This window comes from Mytilus trossulus, unplaced genomic scaffold (genome assembly GCF_036588685.1).
Source record: "Mytilus trossulus isolate FHL-02 unplaced genomic scaffold, PNRI_Mtr1.1.1.hap1 h1tg000138l__unscaffolded, whole genome shotgun sequence".
Lineage (NCBI taxonomy): Eukaryota > Metazoa > Mollusca > Bivalvia > Mytilida > Mytilidae > Mytilus > Mytilus trossulus.
Genome location: NW_026963302.1, coordinates 3163519 through 3182222, shown reverse-complemented (window position 1 = coordinate 3182222; position 18704 = coordinate 3163519). Strand labels below are relative to the sequence as shown.

The window sequence follows — 18704 nt, the reverse complement described above, 5'->3', positions numbered from 1 at the left end:
TTGATGTATGGAAGTGCATATAATTACAAATAATAGGAATTTACCTATGTCTATAGGTCATCAGGAGTTATCTTTGTTTTAAGGTTTTGTTATTGCCTCTTTAGTTTAGTTTAAACATATTTATTTATAGTGGATTGGGATACTTAGTTTTGCAATCTATATTAATAGTTATCAAAGGTACCAGGATTATAATTTAGTACGCCAGACGCGCGTTTCGTCCACATAAGACTCATCAGTGACGCTCATACCGAAATAGTTATAAACCAAACAAATACAAAGTTGAAGAGCATTGAGGATCCAAAATTCCAAAAAGTTGTGCCAAATACGGCTAAGGTAATCTATGCCTGGGATAAGAAATCCTTAGTTTTTCGAAAATTTCAAAGTTTTGTAAACAGGAAATTAATCCCTTTCCACTTTGCTGCCTTGTAGCAGCATTAGCCTACTCTTTTTTGAAATCTACAAGGGTGTCTTTGACGTGCAAGAGATATGCCTCTCTCTTAACACGGGTCAGCCATTTATCCTCCCCGTCCGACGGACTATCATCGTTTCCTCAAGACCATACTCGCAAATGGTGTCAAGGGAGAGCCGAAAATTGAGTTCCTGAAATTTTCATCCCAAACGGGAATCGAACCAGGAACCTTTGTGTTAGTAGTCCGATGCACTAACCACTACACCACGGCTCTCTTGTACTGTCTTACTTTTTCAATGGAAATAAAAAAATTAATGGTACCAATTTTCTTGCACCAGATGCGAATTTCGACAATACATGTCTCTTCAGTGATGCTCGTGGCCAAAATATTTGAAATCCAAAGGTTATATAAAACATGAAGAGCTATAATCCAAAAGGTCCAAAAAGTATAGCCAAATCTGTGAAAGGAATCAGAGCTTTGCATGAGGGAGATACATTCCTTAATTTATAATAATTTCTAATATTTTGTAACAGCAAATTTTAATAATACAAAAAAATCTGTATTTTCATGCCAGTACCAAAGTACTGTTTAATGTTTAAATCATTGAAAAAGCTCCAAATTATCTCTCTTTTGTGCAAACTGCATTTTTTTTGCATTAAAATTGAAATATCTTTTTAAATTCATCTATGACCTATATACTTATTATTATTTTCAAATAAGCTGTACATAATTAAACTAAACAATAGTAAAATTTTGGTGATTTCTGTAATTTTTATTTTTTCTATTTTGATATTACTTCTATTAGTTTAACAGAGAAAAAGTACCTTTACACAAATGCATACTTTAAGGCAGATTAGGAGCTTAAATGAATGGTGACCCAATTTTTTCAATTTTTTTTTTTACGTATATGATAAAGTTTATTCATTATAAAAAAATGGCGAAATCCTATATTAAAAAAAGAAGATATATACCCACGACCCCATTAATCTGTTAAAGAATGGAATTACAGTTTCAGGTTATATCGTGATTTTTAAGATACATAAATAAGAATGTTGTCTGAAGGTCACAGAGCATCTATAATTCTATATATATGTGCAAGATCTAGGTTAACAACAGTTAATCTACCTGATACATTCTGAATACATTTAGTCTACACTCTGAGTGTCAGCTGTATTCACAGACACAAGATTGGCTGCAACATAGTCACAGGCAAGACAAAATTTGCACCTGTATTAAATCATGGTCAACATTTTTATATCATGGTAGCAACATACTCCCTTCTCTCACCAAAAAAAACCACCAAAGGGTAAATAAATAAAGGGCTGCGCTTTAGCGCATGATACGCCCGTTGCTTTTTTAAAATTCATAACACGGAAATGTAAAATCTGAAATTCATAAAAATTGAAAGGGAGCTTACATCAATAGATATAAACAATTCACAAAAGTTTCATGGACATTGGTGAAAACCTTTTTGGGTTACTGTCCGAAGTGTTAAAAATCCCCCTTTTTTTATGAAAAAAGCCCCATAAATTCAAAACTTAAAATCTGAAATTTTTTAAAATTGAAAGGGAGCTTACATCAATAGATATAAACAATTCACAAAAGTTTCATAGACATTGGTGATAGCCTTTATGAGTTATTGTCCGAAGTGTTAAAAATCCCCATTTTTTATGAATAAAGCCCCATAAATCCAAAACTTAAAATCTGAATTTTTTTAAAATTGAAAGGGAGCTTACATCAATAGATATAAACAATTCACCAAAGTTTCATGGACATTGGTGAAAGCCTTTTTGAGTTATTGTCCGAAGTGTTGAAAATCACCCCTTTTTTTAATGAATAAAGCCCCATAAATCCAAAACTTAAAATCTGAAATTTAAAAAAAAGGAAAGGGAGCTTACGTCAATAGATATTAACAATTCACTTAAGTTTCATGGAAATTGGTGAAAGTGTTTTTGAGTTATTGTCCGAAGTGTGGACGGACGGACAACAGTATACCATAATACGTCCCGTCTCAAAGACAGGCGTATAAAAACTAGAAAAAGGTACCTAATCATCAAACAGTGAAGATACAATACATACCTGATCTTTAAATAATGCATGCTTTGATAGAGCTTCTATTAGAATTTGATATCCCTGTAAAAAAAATCAAATATTCGACCTTTAAATTACACACAAAAGTTTAATATTAAGTGAAATTAACAATTCAAAATGTCTTGCTATCCACAGTTTGTATAATAAGGAGATGCAGCCAAAAAACACTCTACATATTTGTTTTTCGTTCATTTTTTTTACATAAATAAATGCGTTAGTTTTCTTGTTTGAATTGTTTTACATTCTCTTATCGGGGTCTTTTATAGCTGACTATGTGGTATGGGCTTTGTTCATTGTCGAAGGCCATACAGTGACCTATAGTTGTTTTAAATGTTTGTGTCATTTTAGTCTTTTGTGGATAGTTGTCTCATTGGCAATCATATCACATCTTCTTTTTTATATTTGCCTGTTTTTGAGTGATTACTTTGATTAAAACTCTTTGATAAACTTTCTATTGAATATACAGAAAGCATGTGAGGTTACTTCAAAGTGAATCATCACTAACATTGATCAATCACCAATATTCAAGTTATTTTATCGTAACAGGATCCCCCCCTTTTTGTTATGTAAAACAATATTGTTCTTCAGTTGTAAACTGTTTTTTAACAGTTTTAAAATACTACTACTATATATGATATTCCAATGTCTAAAGTAATTACACAAATTCAATAAAAGTTTTAAAATGTACCAAATAAATGCTTTTATAGCACTTTGTTTTTTGCAGTTTATATAAAAATAGGTACATCATGAAAATATCACCTGATCAGAAAATTTTTGTTCATCTGTGTGAATATTGTTCATAGCAACCTCTCTGTGTAAGGCTAAAAGAACCATTACTCTTGTCTGCCAAGCATCTTTATGTTGTACCTAGAAGATGCAAAAATATGGCATAGCATTAAAATGTTCATATGAATAAAAGATCATATGGGTTCAAAAGAGCAACCCAACCGTCCCTAAAACCAGCAGAACTAAAGGCTATTGAGCACAAATAAAACTCAAGTATAAGTATTTGATAAACAGAAAGTTGGTTTGCAATGGATTCCATGCAGGAATCGTGAATAGTTCTTAGTGTGTTAGTACTTAAAGCCCTCACATACAGGAGAGAATCAATTACAGGGTGAAACTTAAATATTAAAGATACCTCTTCAGAGAAACTTTTAAAAAATTGACACTTACTGACAATGCTTCGTGAAGTTCAGTTTCATTCTGACTAATTCCTGCTGCTACAACTGCCTCTCTGATAGCTTTGTATTTGTCTCCACAAACAATGTATCTGTCATGACATTCTTTAACCTGCAAAAATTAATATTACAGACCAGTGCATTCAATATTATTCTATGCATTAATATACCTTACAGAGGTTTATTATTTAACAATATCCCAAATCAACTGCATTTTCAGCAAAAAAATATCAAAAAAGGGTATTCCATTACAGCGGTCATATTGGAGACAAAATTAGGTCATAATTTAGAGTAATTTTTCATACAGCAACATTATTTGGGTGCTGAATTTAAAGCTTCTATTTCAAACTTTGACCATAAATTGAAAGAATTCATGAACCATATGAGATAATAAAAAAATTTTTACAAAATCAGTTAGAAACAAGGCTAAACACAAATAATATATTCTTGGAATCTTTCACAACAACAATAGTATAAAATTGAAATGTTTACAACAGAAGGCGATCCACCCATAATGATCATAATAAAGTCTCCATTCCGAGAAATAAGTGCCCTACTTTTATACTACAGATTTACCTCTTTCCCTTTCAAGTCAGGTAGTTGTATCCATTCAAGAAAGTCAAAACTGTCTTTAACTATTTGGTAAGTATCTATACCAAAACTTCTGCATAAATGTTTCACAAAATATTTCCTACAAATTGAAAGTAAAAATCACCAAATAACAACAGAGTATACAACTTGGTATCAGTTTCTAATACAACAAAATTTCATCTTGGGTATGGTCTATAAACCTTGTCAAACTTTTCTTGCTTTTGCTTATATTTAAATTTAAAGCTGAAAAAACCCACCATAAGAACATTAATAAAAGGGAAAAAAATAAAAATAATATTTTTTCAAAATTTAAAGTCAAATTACCTTGGCCATGGACAAGCACAGTCTTCACAGAGCTGTCCAGCAGTTTCAAACAACCTTTTTAAATGACTTGTTATTGGTATTCGTCTTTGAGATATTCCACATATTTTCTGAACATAATGTGCAACCACAGATAGGGAAAATTTAATCTTTGCAATATTTTGAATTATTTCCAGCATTCCAATGTCATTGCTACAAATTGTGTTGCTGGCTTCTCTGATCATTCTTGTTGTTACAGTTATTTCTTCTTCAGTGTCACAATACTGCTGATGTTTTTGATGAATAGAGTCCTACAACAGAGTAATATCAAGATGAACAATGATTTATCAGTCAAAGCATAAGCTCCATGGAATTCAAGAATCATTTGTTATAAGCAAGAAAAAAAAAAATACTGCTTTACATGTTTTTTAAATAGCCCCAATATACTTATATAATCTATGTTTCATAGAACTATCGACAAAGGGAATAGAGTAACACAGTTCTCCTTAACAGTTTTGTGAAATTAAATGTAACTAAACATCATGTTTTAATTTGTACTAAATGTATTAAGGGGGCCTCACAGGTCTAAATCCTTTTTTTATTTAATTTAGGATTTTGCTATATTTTTCTATATATGAATATATCTTATATAATTATACTTAAAATAGAAAAATGAAATAAAAAAATGAGATCACCGTTCATTTACGCTCACATCGATTTGGCGAATTTACGTCATGGCAAAACACGACGTCATACAATTGAAAACTTTCAGACGGAAGATTATTTCGTTACTTGTACGCTTCAAATTCTGATACTATCTAATTAAAATGAAGTGTTTGAGGTAGGTGCTAGTTCATTTTAGATTCTGTTGCATTTATCGAACATTTAAGATTTTTAGAAAGTCAAGATGGTGACGTACTCCTTAGTTACGACATGCCATTGTGCTTCTGATGGTACATATAGTAGCCATCAAAGTAAGAATGTAAATTAATAATCGCGTATGTTTGGCTGAAGAATTATAAGAATCCCATCATTCGGGAAATTTCCCGGAATTTTATTGAAATTATATTTTTATACATTTTGGAAGCTTTAGTGCATTTATTTAATCCTATAGTAAATGTCTTTTTTTTCTGTTGAACTAAAAGGAAAAATACTAGAGGTAAAATCTAAATAAAACTAGAGGCTCTAAAGAGCCGGTGTCGCTCACCTTGGTATATGTGAATTAAACAAAGGAAGCAGACAGTTCATGACAAAATTGTGTTTAGGTGATTGTGATGTGTTTGTACATCTTACTTTACTGAACATTCTTGCTGCTTACAATTATCTCTATCTATAATTAACTTGTCCGTGTAGTTTCAGTGGAAAATGTTAGTAAAAATTTACAAATTTTATGAAAATTGTTTAACCTCTAGAAAAAATGTGTTTAATCCTATAGTAAATGTCTTTTTTTTCTGTTGAACTAAAAGGAGAAATACTAGAGGTAAAATCTGAATAAAAAAAGAACTATATAACAGAAATCGCTTAAATTTAATAATTATTTAGTTTATGTACAGCTTATTCGAAAACAACAATGAAAAATATAGGTCACCGATGAGTTAAAAAAGATATTTCAATTTAAATGCCAAAAAATGGCATTCTTGCACAAAAGTGAGATAATTTGGAGCTTTTTCAATGATATCTACATTTTAAAAGTCACCTGGGACCAACACGAATTGATTTTTTGGAAAGATTTTTGTACCATACGATAAAGTAACAACTACTAAAGGTAATAAAGGAAATTTGTAATTAAAAATAAATGTTTAATTTTTTACTGAAAATTTTATACCGCTAGCCTCCTTAATATGTTACAGCTAATTTCCTAATGCATGTAAAGCAAAAGTTTGGTTGGCTTGCTTGCTTTGTTTGTATAATTGTTTATACAAACTTTGTAAAAAAGATTGACATCTTTAACTAATGTATGTAGACTTAGTTTAACCTGTATATATAATATTTGAATTTAATTGGGTGTTATCCTAATGATTTTACAATATAAAAACAAAGCAAGCAAGCTAACTAAAGTCTTGCTCTACATGCTTTAGGAAATTAGCTGTAATCCCCACTTTTGTCAAAAATAAACAGTCTCTTATATCTAGCTTAATTTTAATCAAAATATAAATGACTTTGTAAAACGGTCATCTGTAGCAGGATTGTTTAATTGTTGTTTTTTTACTATACTTATATAAAGACCATTATCAGGCTTAAATTAAAATATTGATTGTTTGCCCTTTACCGACCGACCCTATAAATTCGTTGCGCCTGAAAATCTTTTATTTGTATTTACCAGCAAGATTTTATTTTATTTCATTTTTTCATTCCTACCAAAAATCTTATATTTGTATTTCCCGCTCAAAACTATTTTACCCGGAATTCTCGGGTTTTATCTTTAAGTTATAAGTTCCAGTCCGTTTGGTATCACCTGAGCGTTTGACATGAACACTTGCAGTTGAAGTTTCAGAGCATTTGTTTGAAATCGATGTTCAGCATGTGAACGCTTCCATGATATGACGTACGCTACTCTGTACCTCTATACTTAATTTAAAGAGCAGGGTTCATTTACAAAAAAGTTGGTTTGATACAAAATTATCAACGTGTGTACAAACTAATTTGTAAACGGACGTTGTATTCTATGTAGGGATGACCTTTTGTGATCCGCAGATCAGGATGATTATGTTAACGATGTCGCTATATTATTTATATCTGACATGAACCAAAAATGACAAAACCCTGTAAAGTGGAGAATATCTGGCAGTAAAATCGCCAAGTTTTCCATACAGGTCATTTATAAATGCGATGTAAAATAAGTGAGTCGTGACAATTGTCAGAGTTTTAAGTCTTGTAGCATTTTTATTGGAAACAAAGGCACACACGATGTTTTAACCACTCTAGGGACTTTTTCTACTAGTAATGTATGTTTGCCCGGACATATCTTATCAGTACAAAGTTATCTTTTACAGAAAATCTTAAGGTAAGCATACAAGGTTCATAGAACAGAATATAAGTGCAAGTTCAAACTCTTCAAAGTTCCAGGCATATTAACGTTGAAGATATGCGGCACAGATCTATATTTTGATATTTGAAAACAAAATAGTAGTGCATATGAATTAGCTTCACATTCTACGTGATATTTTTTTTTAAAACTAATAGTCCCAGAAAACTTATTTGCAAAAACAAAACTGACACAAATTACATTATGCAGAGTTTGTATCTATAAAATAAATTGTTATACCTACCTGCCTACCCATGACAAATAATATACCGAGCCAAGTTATTTTTTTGGAAAAAAAAAAAAATATTTTACCTACCTACCTACCCTGTTTCAAAACATAGGGTCGGAAAAGGGCAAACAAACAATATTTTAATTTAGGCCTCATCATCAGAGACACTTTTCAATTACAAGAAAGTTTTAAAATCCTTTTTGAATTTTAGCATTTTTTTTCTTCAAAATATAGGAAAAAAATATATTATGTGCCTCAGGAAACCATGCCCACTTGCACTAGCACATTTCCTTGTTCAGAGAACAACAAAGTGTTGGTCAAAATTTTTCTACTAGTTTATAACTGAAAATTAGATCATCACAACAAATTCATAGTAAACATCCTGAAACAAACACTTTAAGCCGATACAGGGAGGGACATAAACATTATGATTACTACTAAACAACATGGGGGAGGGGGGGGAGGGGTAAAAAATAAAGATAAAACTAATAATATCGTAAGAAAACTATATACCTCCATACACTGTAAAATCAACAGACACAATTCTACTAACTCTTCCTGCTTTCCAAATGATGCAACAAGCTGGCTTGTTCTCTCAAAGTAAATAGTAAGATGTTCTTCTATATCAACTCCACTAGCATAATAGAAAATGAAAGTGAAATGAAGTTTACACTTTAGATAAAATATATTAAATAGTTAGCTTATAATTCCAGAGAAATCTATGAATGTTATGCTGGGACTGCTACATTAACTTTAAAATATTGTTTCTTCCTTGCAGCTTTTCTCACACAAATTTTAATTTTACTATACATAGTATGAACTTAATTGTATGTAATCTTTATTTGGGTCCCACACCATTAAGAAAAGATCATCACTGTACTAAAAAATAAAGAAAAGGAGATATAGAACTAACAGAATGCAACCCAGAAACTGTTCAAACACTTAATAAACATTTTTAGGGTTTGATCATAACATTCTTTCCTAAATAGACAAATGTCTGAAAACATTTAGGATCATTTAAAACTCTTACTTATATCTTTTATGTAATGAGATTTTTATCATGATATCAATGGATATAGAAATCTACATTTTGAATCATCTCTTTTCAAAACAAACCTTGTTTGCATCAGCTGTTGCAGAAGGAATGACCTGACAACTGGTGTGGGGTCAATTGAATCCTGAAACACAGTTAATTCCTTAGATACCAGTGTCTCTTCTCTCTCACTATGACTTTGACCAATGATATAAGATTGAAGTTTCTTTATGACTTCAGGTGAGGGTGGAGTTCCTTCAGCAAAACAAAGCTGTGATACAACCTCCATAAAGAAACTGTTACATCGTCTTCTGAAATCTGTGTATTTCGTTAAATTCTCACTGGAAATAAAAAGAATCATTGTCACTTTTTATTTCATTCATTTAGTTTAAACATATTTATCAATAGTGGATTGGGAAACAAGTAATTGCAACTTATTTTAATCCCTTTCCACTTTGCAGGTGCGAGTGCTGCCTTGTAGCGGCATTAGCCTGCTCTTTTTCAAAATCTACAAGGGTGTCTTTTATGTGCAAGAGACATGGCTCTCTCTTAACACGGGTCAGCCATTAATTGTCTCCTTCCAACTGACTATCATCATTTCTCAAGACCATACTCACAAATGGTGTCAAGGGAGAGCTGAAAGTTCAGTCCCCTAAATTTTCTTCCCCCGAAATGGGGATCAAACATGGAACCTTTGTGTTAGTTGCCTGATGCCATAACCACTACACCACTGCTCTGCTTTCATTGATATTCCTTATCTTAATCCTGTCTAAGTTACAAAGAATAGTAAGTCCAAACAAATTATCTGATTAGTAAATGCTTTTGGTAAAATGTATGTGTGAACAAAAGGCAAACCTGGTAAAAAAAATTGCCAATTGGTAATTAGGACTTGTATATGCACATTCTTTAGTTTCAGTCATTGTGAAACTTATCCTTTTTGCAATTAACATGTTTAATCTAGATCCTACAGTTTTTAAGATATCAGAAAAAAACTTTGAAAAACAGTTACAATCTAGGACCATAACTCCCTAACCAGTCAAAACTATAAGAGTAGAAATATCTTGTCAATATAAAAAAGAAGATGTGGTATGATTGCCAATGAGACAATCCACATAAGACCAAAATGACACAAACATTAACAACTATAGGTCACTGTACGGCCTTCAACAATGAGCAAAGCCCATACCGCATAGTCAGCTATAAAAGGCCCATATAAGACAATGTAAAACATTTCAAACGAGAAAGCTGATCTTTTAGCAGAGAAAGTTTGCATATTGCGGGATAAAAAAATAGTGTTTAAGAATGATTTTTTATAATATGGTAACCAAAACCTAAATTATAGTCTTAAATACATTTGAGTACATCACCTCTTATGCACTTCTTCAGGATTAAAGTTTTCTGGCAGTGGTTCTTTACACTTCATACACTGCTTGTTCACAGCTATAAGATCTTTGTAACACTTCTTGCAATATACATCGTCACATGGTAGCTTTACTGGAAAACTGCTGATCTTGTACATACAAGCTGAACATTTCAACAGTACTCTATTATACAAAAAGATTAGATACTTATTGCAAATCATTATATTTGCATACTATCATTCATCATGCTTCAAAACTGTTTTGTTATTTTTTTTGTGGTATAATTTTCTAATGTTAGAAGCTCTCATCTCTAACTTGCAAAGATAGGCTAAATTTCATCTATGTCTTAGTGAAAGATAATTCTTCTAATTAGTAGGATTGGGAAAAGGGGTTGAGGTTTGAGGATAAAAAAACTAAATGAACAAAGGAGTATGGCCACGAAGTGCCGATATTGGCCCTGTGAGGTGACGAAAAATTAAAGTCAAATAAGGTGGATCCTTTACAGCTAAAAAATATCTATGAATATTGTTATTTTTTATTATAGTTTTAAATCACATTTTTGTGACGTCATTAACGTGACGTAGTACCCGAAAACGAACCGGAATGCCCGAAATGTCCAAATTTTTAATGAATTTCACAGTTCCTGGTTGAAATTCGCATTGGCCACAGGCCTCGACCAAAGTAATTTTTCTCTCATTTTAATTGTTTGACATTTTGACTCAGTTTGCAACAATATTAAGCGTGGTCGAGGCCTGTGGCCACATCGAAAATCTTACTTTTGCTAATAATCAAGTCCTGATTCAACGCCGCCATTTCCGAGGTACGATACTTTCTCTGACCAATAACTTGTATAATATTGCTATCCGTAAACGTGATACATAGAAATAAATTCTAATTTGTTAATATTTAAATATAGTTGTGAATTTGTAAATTATTTTAACGATCACTTCCACGTTATTTGTAATTACTAGTATATTATAGCCCTAAACTATGCATAGTTGAAACAAATGACAGTTTTAAATTAGAACTGTTTTCCCCGTAACATTCTACAGTCTGCAGATCGATATGGTGTCAACATTAGAATTTAATACAAATAATTATAATTTAATAGATAGATCCTACACAATTAAAAAATGTTGTTTTATAAAGACGAAATCGTTGAAATATAAACGTTATCTCATGTTGACAGTTTTAAGAAGTGCTTTCTTTCACGTCCGCATTTTCTGTCGAGTATGGCATGCCAAGTTAACATTTTTTTAATACATACTACGGAAGGCGAAAACAAATAACATACAACATAATGTGCAATAATATACATTAAAAATCGTAGGACAATACACGTTAGAAATCATGTGAGAATTTTTATATCAATGACATATCTGCGCAGTGGTTGAATTTTTTTTTCAATATTTTTTTTTCATAAAGATAATTTGAAAATGATAAACGACGCCTTATTGAGAGGAGGGCATGTTGTAAACTATTCGTGATATTCAGCTAAAATAATATTTCTTTAATATTGAAAACTAAAATACAGATGAAATATGAAATAAAACTATGATATCTGTAGCTTGTGTAACATTAAGAAATATCTGACAGTCACGCGAGATAGCACGTAAACTATATAAATTGGCCAGAATGCATTCAAAGACAATTTTTTTATTTGGTCCTTTCTAGAAGTCTCTTTGAAATTTGGGTGAGACTGCTTTAAGTGACCAACAAAAATGGCTGCTTACTTATATAATTTTATATATCCGGTTTTTGTGGAGGCCCAAGCTTCTTGCTGAATCTGTAGTTTCCTGTTTTTGTCTTATAATGTGTTACTGTTGTACTGTTGTTTTTCCTTTTGTCGTTTCTATATGTTCATGTTGTTATATGATTTTATTGGTCTTTATGATGCTTTATTTCGCCCCCTCCTTTTCTCTTATTATTATTGATAAGACATTCAATTTCTTGTTTCATGTGTGAAATAAATTCTCTTACTGATTGCTTCATCCGTCATAAATATGCATGAAGTATTTGCTACTATACGTTCGCTAAACAACTATCAATCATAACACAGCTAAATCTAAAAGTGCTATAATGAATTTAAGTATAATAAAATAAATGATTAACTATTTTTTGGGAAAAAATAAAGGAATATTGGATATCAAAGAAAACAACCATTTTATTGAAATGTGTTGTTTGTTTCATGATTATTGATGACTATTTAACGCCCAGTGCAAGTTAAATGCATATTCTGAAAGAGAACAATAGTTATGTTAATTTGCGCACCTTGGTTATTATGCATACTCTAGAATTTAGGGAATACAGGACATAATCTGGACATCACACATGGAGTACAATATTGAGGAGCTTCTCTTGAAGATGCAACATAACCTAAACCGTAGACAAAAGTGATAAATGGTACGAGTGTATTGAAGAATACTACATGTATATTAATTTTATCATTGTTTGGTTACTGTCACATTGTTGTGTGTCTGAGAAATAGTTCACAGTATTTTAATTATAGATATAGATAATGCATTACTTGAATGAATGCAACTTTTTACATGCACTTAATGTTGTTACAATCAATGCCAAATTAAAAAAAAACACCTGATATTCATGGATTTCTATTAGTTTTAAAATATTTTAAAGCCTGTCATACGGTATCTGGTCAGTGAAAATTGTCTTTTTTGCAATAATATCACTTATTTTAATTTTCATACGGATTGAGGCTTGAATCTGTTGAATTTAACCATAAGAATAATTATAACAAACTACATTCGAACTTTTTTCGAGATAAAAGGAATAAGGATTTCAAGAAAAGAAATATTTAAGAATGAATTGGCAATGTTGAAAATCTTGAATCAGTATTTCAGTCTTAAACTTAAAAAGGGGCATTAGCTGTCAATCATACTCACCGATTTGACTCAAATTTTCATATTCGACTCATAACATATATATATGTGGTCGTGTGGTCTAGCGGGACGGCTGCAGTGCAGGCCATTTGGTGTCACGATATCACAGTATCATGGGTTTGAATCCCGGCGAGGGAAGAACCAAAAATTTGCGAAAACAAATTTACAGATCTAACATTGTTGGGTTGATGTTTAGACGAGTTGTATATATATATATATCACAGTAGCATGGGTTCGAATCCCGGCGAGGGAAGAACCAAAAATTTGCGAAAACTAATTTACAGATCTAACATTGTTGGGTTGATGTTTAGACGAGTTGTATATATATATATATATATATAACTCGTCTAAACATCAACCCAACAATGTTAGATCTGTAAATTTGCTTTCGCAAATTTTTGGTTCTTCCCTCGCCGGGATTCGAACCCATGCTACTGTGATATCGTGACACCAAATCGCCTGCACTGCAGCCGTCCCGCTAGACCACACGACCACCTGGGCTCTCAAAAAAAGAGCTTTCGGTGGCCATATGTTACCTTTCCACGTCAGTTTTAATCTAGCGGCGTACTACAGTACATGATATATAAATATACTAAAAAGTACATCCAAAGTCCGTTTACATTTTCATCGGTCTGTCTGTGTGTCTACTTGTCTGTCTGCATGTTTAACAGTCTTGAGTTCATATTCACTGGTCTGTCTATATCTACTTTATGTCTACAGGTCCACCCATCTGTCTCCGTGTTGACTAATATATCTACATATTAACAAGTCAGTGTATGCCTACACCAGTTCTACATTTACATGCATTCTTTTTACCTGGCAACTTACAGCTTACTTTTAATAAAAAAAAAAAAATTTTTACAAGGTGTATACTCCATACTAATACCATAATCCTTTGAACTGCCAGAAAGTTTCCATACCACATCTTCTTATATCTATTATCATTCTTGGGGAGATAAATTGGGGTGAGGGAGGGGGTAGGAAGGGTCCTGATTAGGAAATCCCGGGCTTAAAAACACGAAATTCCGCGGTCCAGCATTTAAAAAAAAAATCCTGACACCCCGAAAGGGTAAATCCCAAAATCCCGAGCTTAAAAACACCCGAAATATAAATCGAATGAATATTGATACGATGAAGGTTTGGTTAACTAATAAAAAATGTTACTATTCCTTGTTTGGTGATAAATATTTATAAAATAACATTATATTTCAAAGAGGAAAAATTAGCTTGTCGTCCTACGAGGGGGAAAATTGACCTGATCCTGGTTTTCCCGCAATCTCACTGAGGGGGTAAAGTTGAATCATGCCAATTTTTTCCGGGTGGAAAAATTGGCACGGGGGAAGAATGGCTATAGAACACCGGTTCTTTGTAAAGAGTGAATGTTAACTTTAGAAAAGTACTGCGAAAATATGCACTGTCATAAAAGAATTAAATTATTATTCGACATTTAGATGAAGAACATAAGTGTAACAATATTTGAAATACATATAATCGTGTAAAAACATTTATGAGTCCAAGTGAAAGTAAAATTATGTAAAAAAAAAAAAAAAAAAAAAAAAAAAAAACTATTGTGGATCTATTTGTGTCGATGAACTTATATAAAAAATGTATATGATTTTTTTTTCTCTAAAATCATTCTAATGATACATGTATGTGCATAAAAATAAAATGTCAGAAGTATGATGTAAAATCAAATGAAGATAAAAATCTTAGAGAATACAGATTTGGAAAAATAGCCACTGCCTTTAAAATTTTACTTTGTCTAGCAAAAAGGTTTTGCCGGGAAATGTAAAAAAAAAAGGGATCCTTTGAACCATTTGAATAAACTCATTTCATTTTCACAGGTGACTATATATTTCATGCACTTTAGGTACAAATGGAGAGAGCAGTATTATACATAATTTCAGTAATGTGTGAATGGTATTTAAAGAAACTAGCGTTATTCAAATGTTTAAATCTAAATTTTGATTTGAAAGTAAATATAAAAAAAAATGGTACGATCGCCAATGAGACAAAATAACACAGATATTAACAACTACATGTCACCGTATGGCCTTCAACAGTAAGCAAGTGTATACCGCAAAGTCGGCTATGAAAAGCCACGAAATGACAATGCAAAACAAGTCAATCGAGGAAAATAACGGTCTATGTATAAAACTATGAACGAAAAACAAATACGTAACACAGAAATCATGTATTCTAGATCTCCCGGAATGAAAAATGATATTTATGAGGGCACGTTTGGTTCTTGCGTCTGATGAATTTAATACCAATGAAGACATGTTTCTATACACATAGTTTTCTTTATTGTATTTTTATCTTTTACTTCTCTACTTGAAAACGCATTTTTTTTGTGTAAGTATATCACGGGTTTTCTCTCCATAAAAAATAAGATGATGAAGTGACCAACAATCCTTATACATCTTTACGACTGTACAATGATCGCCAAGATATTTTACAGCTTTCAATCTTAATTGCTTCTGACCACAAAAAAAAATTATTTATGACTTTAATTTAACTTAGTCTATACTATAGAATTATGTTTGGTTACGTAGTCTGTCGATTTATATCTTGTGAATATCAATGCAGAAAACGAGAACACTTATAAATGAAGCGCTTATGTGCAGCTTAATTAACCCTTAACATAAGTAAGTTTCTGTTAATAAAGTAAGTTTAAAATCTTGTGGTGAAATTATTTTAAAATTACTAGAACGTAAACGTTATAGAAAACAATTGTAACGTTACGCGCAAATGACTTAAATACCATTGTACCTTAGTCTTTTCTGACGCCCTGGAAAATTGTACTAACAGAGTTAGAAGTCTAATGGTTATCATTCTATGAACTACACTAGTAAGGGATCATTCTACAATAATTTTGTAAATTTCTGAGACAGGGCCGTTTTTAACCCTTCGTGGCCATACTCCTTTTCATGAGACAGGCCACAGTGTCACCCCTTGAGTTTCATCAATGATAAATCTCCCTTACACTGCTTTTAAATTGTCAATCAACCAGGAAACCCTTGTTTTCCCCCTAATTCCTAAGTGGTTTGAGTCATAACCCCCTTAAATCAATCCTAACCATCCCTCCCTTTGTAGTATGGAAACATGTTGTATAATTTCAGAGAGATTCATACACAGTTCACAAGTTATTGTCTGGAAACTAGAAACATGCTTATCTGGGCCTTTTTTGGCCCCTATTTCTTTAACTGTTATGACCATAACCCCCAAAATCAATCCTAACCTTCCTTTTGAGATTATAAACCTTGTGCTTTAATTTCATAGATTTCTATTTACTTATACTAAAGTTGTTGTCCAGAAATCAAATGTCTTGGAAAGACGATGTGATATGTAACATGGAATTTTTATGATATTCCATAAAATTGAGAATGGAAACAGGGAGGATTGATGAATTATGAAATATAGATTTTTTCATGACAAATAACTAGCATACATCATAGGTTGAAAGGCTTACCCAAAACAATGGCTTAAAACATTTTCATTTCTCTCTTTTAGATATGTTTCTATTGCTTCAAATGTAGGTAATGCCTTCAAGTCAGTATCTTTTCTGCCTAATTTCTGCATGCAAAAAAATATAAAACTTAAGATAAACAAAATCACATGCATGATTTTTTTTTAAAACAAAAACTAAAAGGTTGATTAATCTTTAATACACAAATTTACAAACAAGAACAAGTATCCATATAACACATGATGTCCCTTACTCACACAATGACATTTCAAAGATCAGAAAACCACAAAATCATGTTACAACTCATTTTTTATAAGCTGAATATAAAGTCAACAAAACCGATCATGATCCAATGAAACAAAAATTTGTAAAGGCTTCTTTGGAGCTCTGTGTGACTGTGTCTTGCCTGCTGTTATTGGTATTAGCGTTAAAGTGTATTACTGGTTGCAAAAACTAACATAAAATTGAGAATGGAAATGGGGAATGTGTCAAAGAGACAACAACCCGACCAAATAAAAAAAACAACAAAAAAAACAAAAAAAAAAACAGTAGAAGGTCACCAACAGGTCTTCAATGTAGCGAGAAATTCCCGCACCCGGAGGCATCCTTCAGCTGGCCCCTAAACAAATATATACTAGTTCAGTGATAATGAACGCCATACTAATTTCCAAATTGTACACAAGAAACTAAAATTAAAATAATACAAGACTAACAAAGGCCAGATTTATAAGTAAAATATTGAAAAGAGAAAGAGTGTCTTTTGATTGTGAAAAGCTTCTGTCTGAGTTTCAAGAGCCATGAAGGATTACCAAATTTTCAACAGCTTGAATAAAAAATTAGTTCATTTATTCAAAGTGAAAAGAGTTTCATGTTCATAAAATTGAGAAAGGAAATGTGGAATGTGTCAAAAAGACAACAACTCGACCAAAGGGCACAAAACAGCCAAAGGCCATCAATGGGTCTTCAACACAGAGAGAAATCCAACACCTGGAGGCTGTCTTCAGCTGGCCTATTAACCAAAATGTGTACTAGTTCAGTGAAAATGGACATCACACTCAAAACCAACTTATGCATAGAATAAAAATTGTTGAGCTATTCTAAAAAAAAAAAGATTTGACTCTAAAAACAAATAGATCAAAAAAAGAAAAGTTGGATAAAGTGGATGAAGCATTAGGATTACAACCATAAAATACACAGCTTTCAACACTTGATTAAAACAACAAAAAGTATAGTTTAAAATGGCATGGACATGTTTTATGAAAATAGTGCAAGAAACCTAACTTATATGGCACCATTTTATACATGTACCTTATTGATTTTGACCAATTATAATATCTAAACACGTTCTCGTTTACACACTGAAAATGTTAAAATTATTGAATAACTTACTGTCCAAAGAGCCATGCACCTCACAACTTCTTTTCCTTCTTCTTCATTTGATATACAAACATTCTCAATAAATAACTTGACAATAAAGGTTCTTGTCCATCTGTACCTGAAGAAATAAAAAGACAAAACTTAGGTTGTATTGTATGATGCCATCAAGATGTAGTTGTTAATCATTTTCCTTGGGTTGTCTCATTTTTCTTTTATTCATAGTAATCAACTATTTTAAGTTGCAGTGAAACCATTTCTCAGTTTTTTACATTTCTTTAAACATTCCAGTTCATGTAGAAAAAAAAACTGAAAACAAAATAATGTAATAATAGTGGGATTTTTTGATAATCATAACTTTGCTTTTGGCCAAAGGTATGTATCATGGACTTGTTTTAAAGAACCAAATAAAAGATACATGTAGACGTCAGCTGGTAAATTAGTAAACATATCTTTTGATTTCATTATTCCCTCCTTACTTTGTTCTATTGTGAAAAAAACTGTGTATCGAATCTGATACCTTTTAACTGTTGTATCTGGCTCAAACATGATCTTAAGATTTTTTGGATTTTTTAGACTTTAATACAGAGCACTCTTCTTGATTATTAGGGACGACATCAAAAGATCAATGAAGGATAAAAAACTTTATTCAAATAGTTTGGGGGTGGGGGTTAAACTTGCTGCAAGTTTTGTTTATCCTACATCGACCCTACATATATCCATATGGGTCAATCAATTTT

At 31.8% G+C, this 18704-nt stretch overlaps 1 protein-coding gene across 1 annotated transcript in view; it reads right to left on the bottom strand.

Moving 5' to 3' along the window:
- The window catches only part of LOC134700434 (E3 ubiquitin-protein ligase RNF213-like), a 128443-nt gene that overhangs the window by 50749 nt on the left and 58990 nt on the right, over nt 1–18704 (bottom strand). Inside the window, exons 45-54 of the mRNA XM_063561826.1 lie at nt 17980–18085; nt 16594–16697; nt 10228–10404; nt 8944–9201; nt 8341–8461; nt 4598–4884; nt 4259–4373; nt 3678–3794; nt 3261–3368; nt 2490–2543 (exon numbers count right to left, since the gene is read on the bottom strand). Coding sequence (XP_063417896.1) covers nt 2490–2543; nt 3261–3368; nt 3678–3794; nt 4259–4373; nt 4598–4884; nt 8341–8461; nt 8944–9201; nt 10228–10404; nt 16594–16697; nt 17980–18085 — 1447 coding nt within the window. The remainder of the gene's footprint in view (nt 1–2489; nt 2544–3260; nt 3369–3677; nt 3795–4258; nt 4374–4597; nt 4885–8340; nt 8462–8943; nt 9202–10227; nt 10405–16593; nt 16698–17979; nt 18086–18704) is intronic.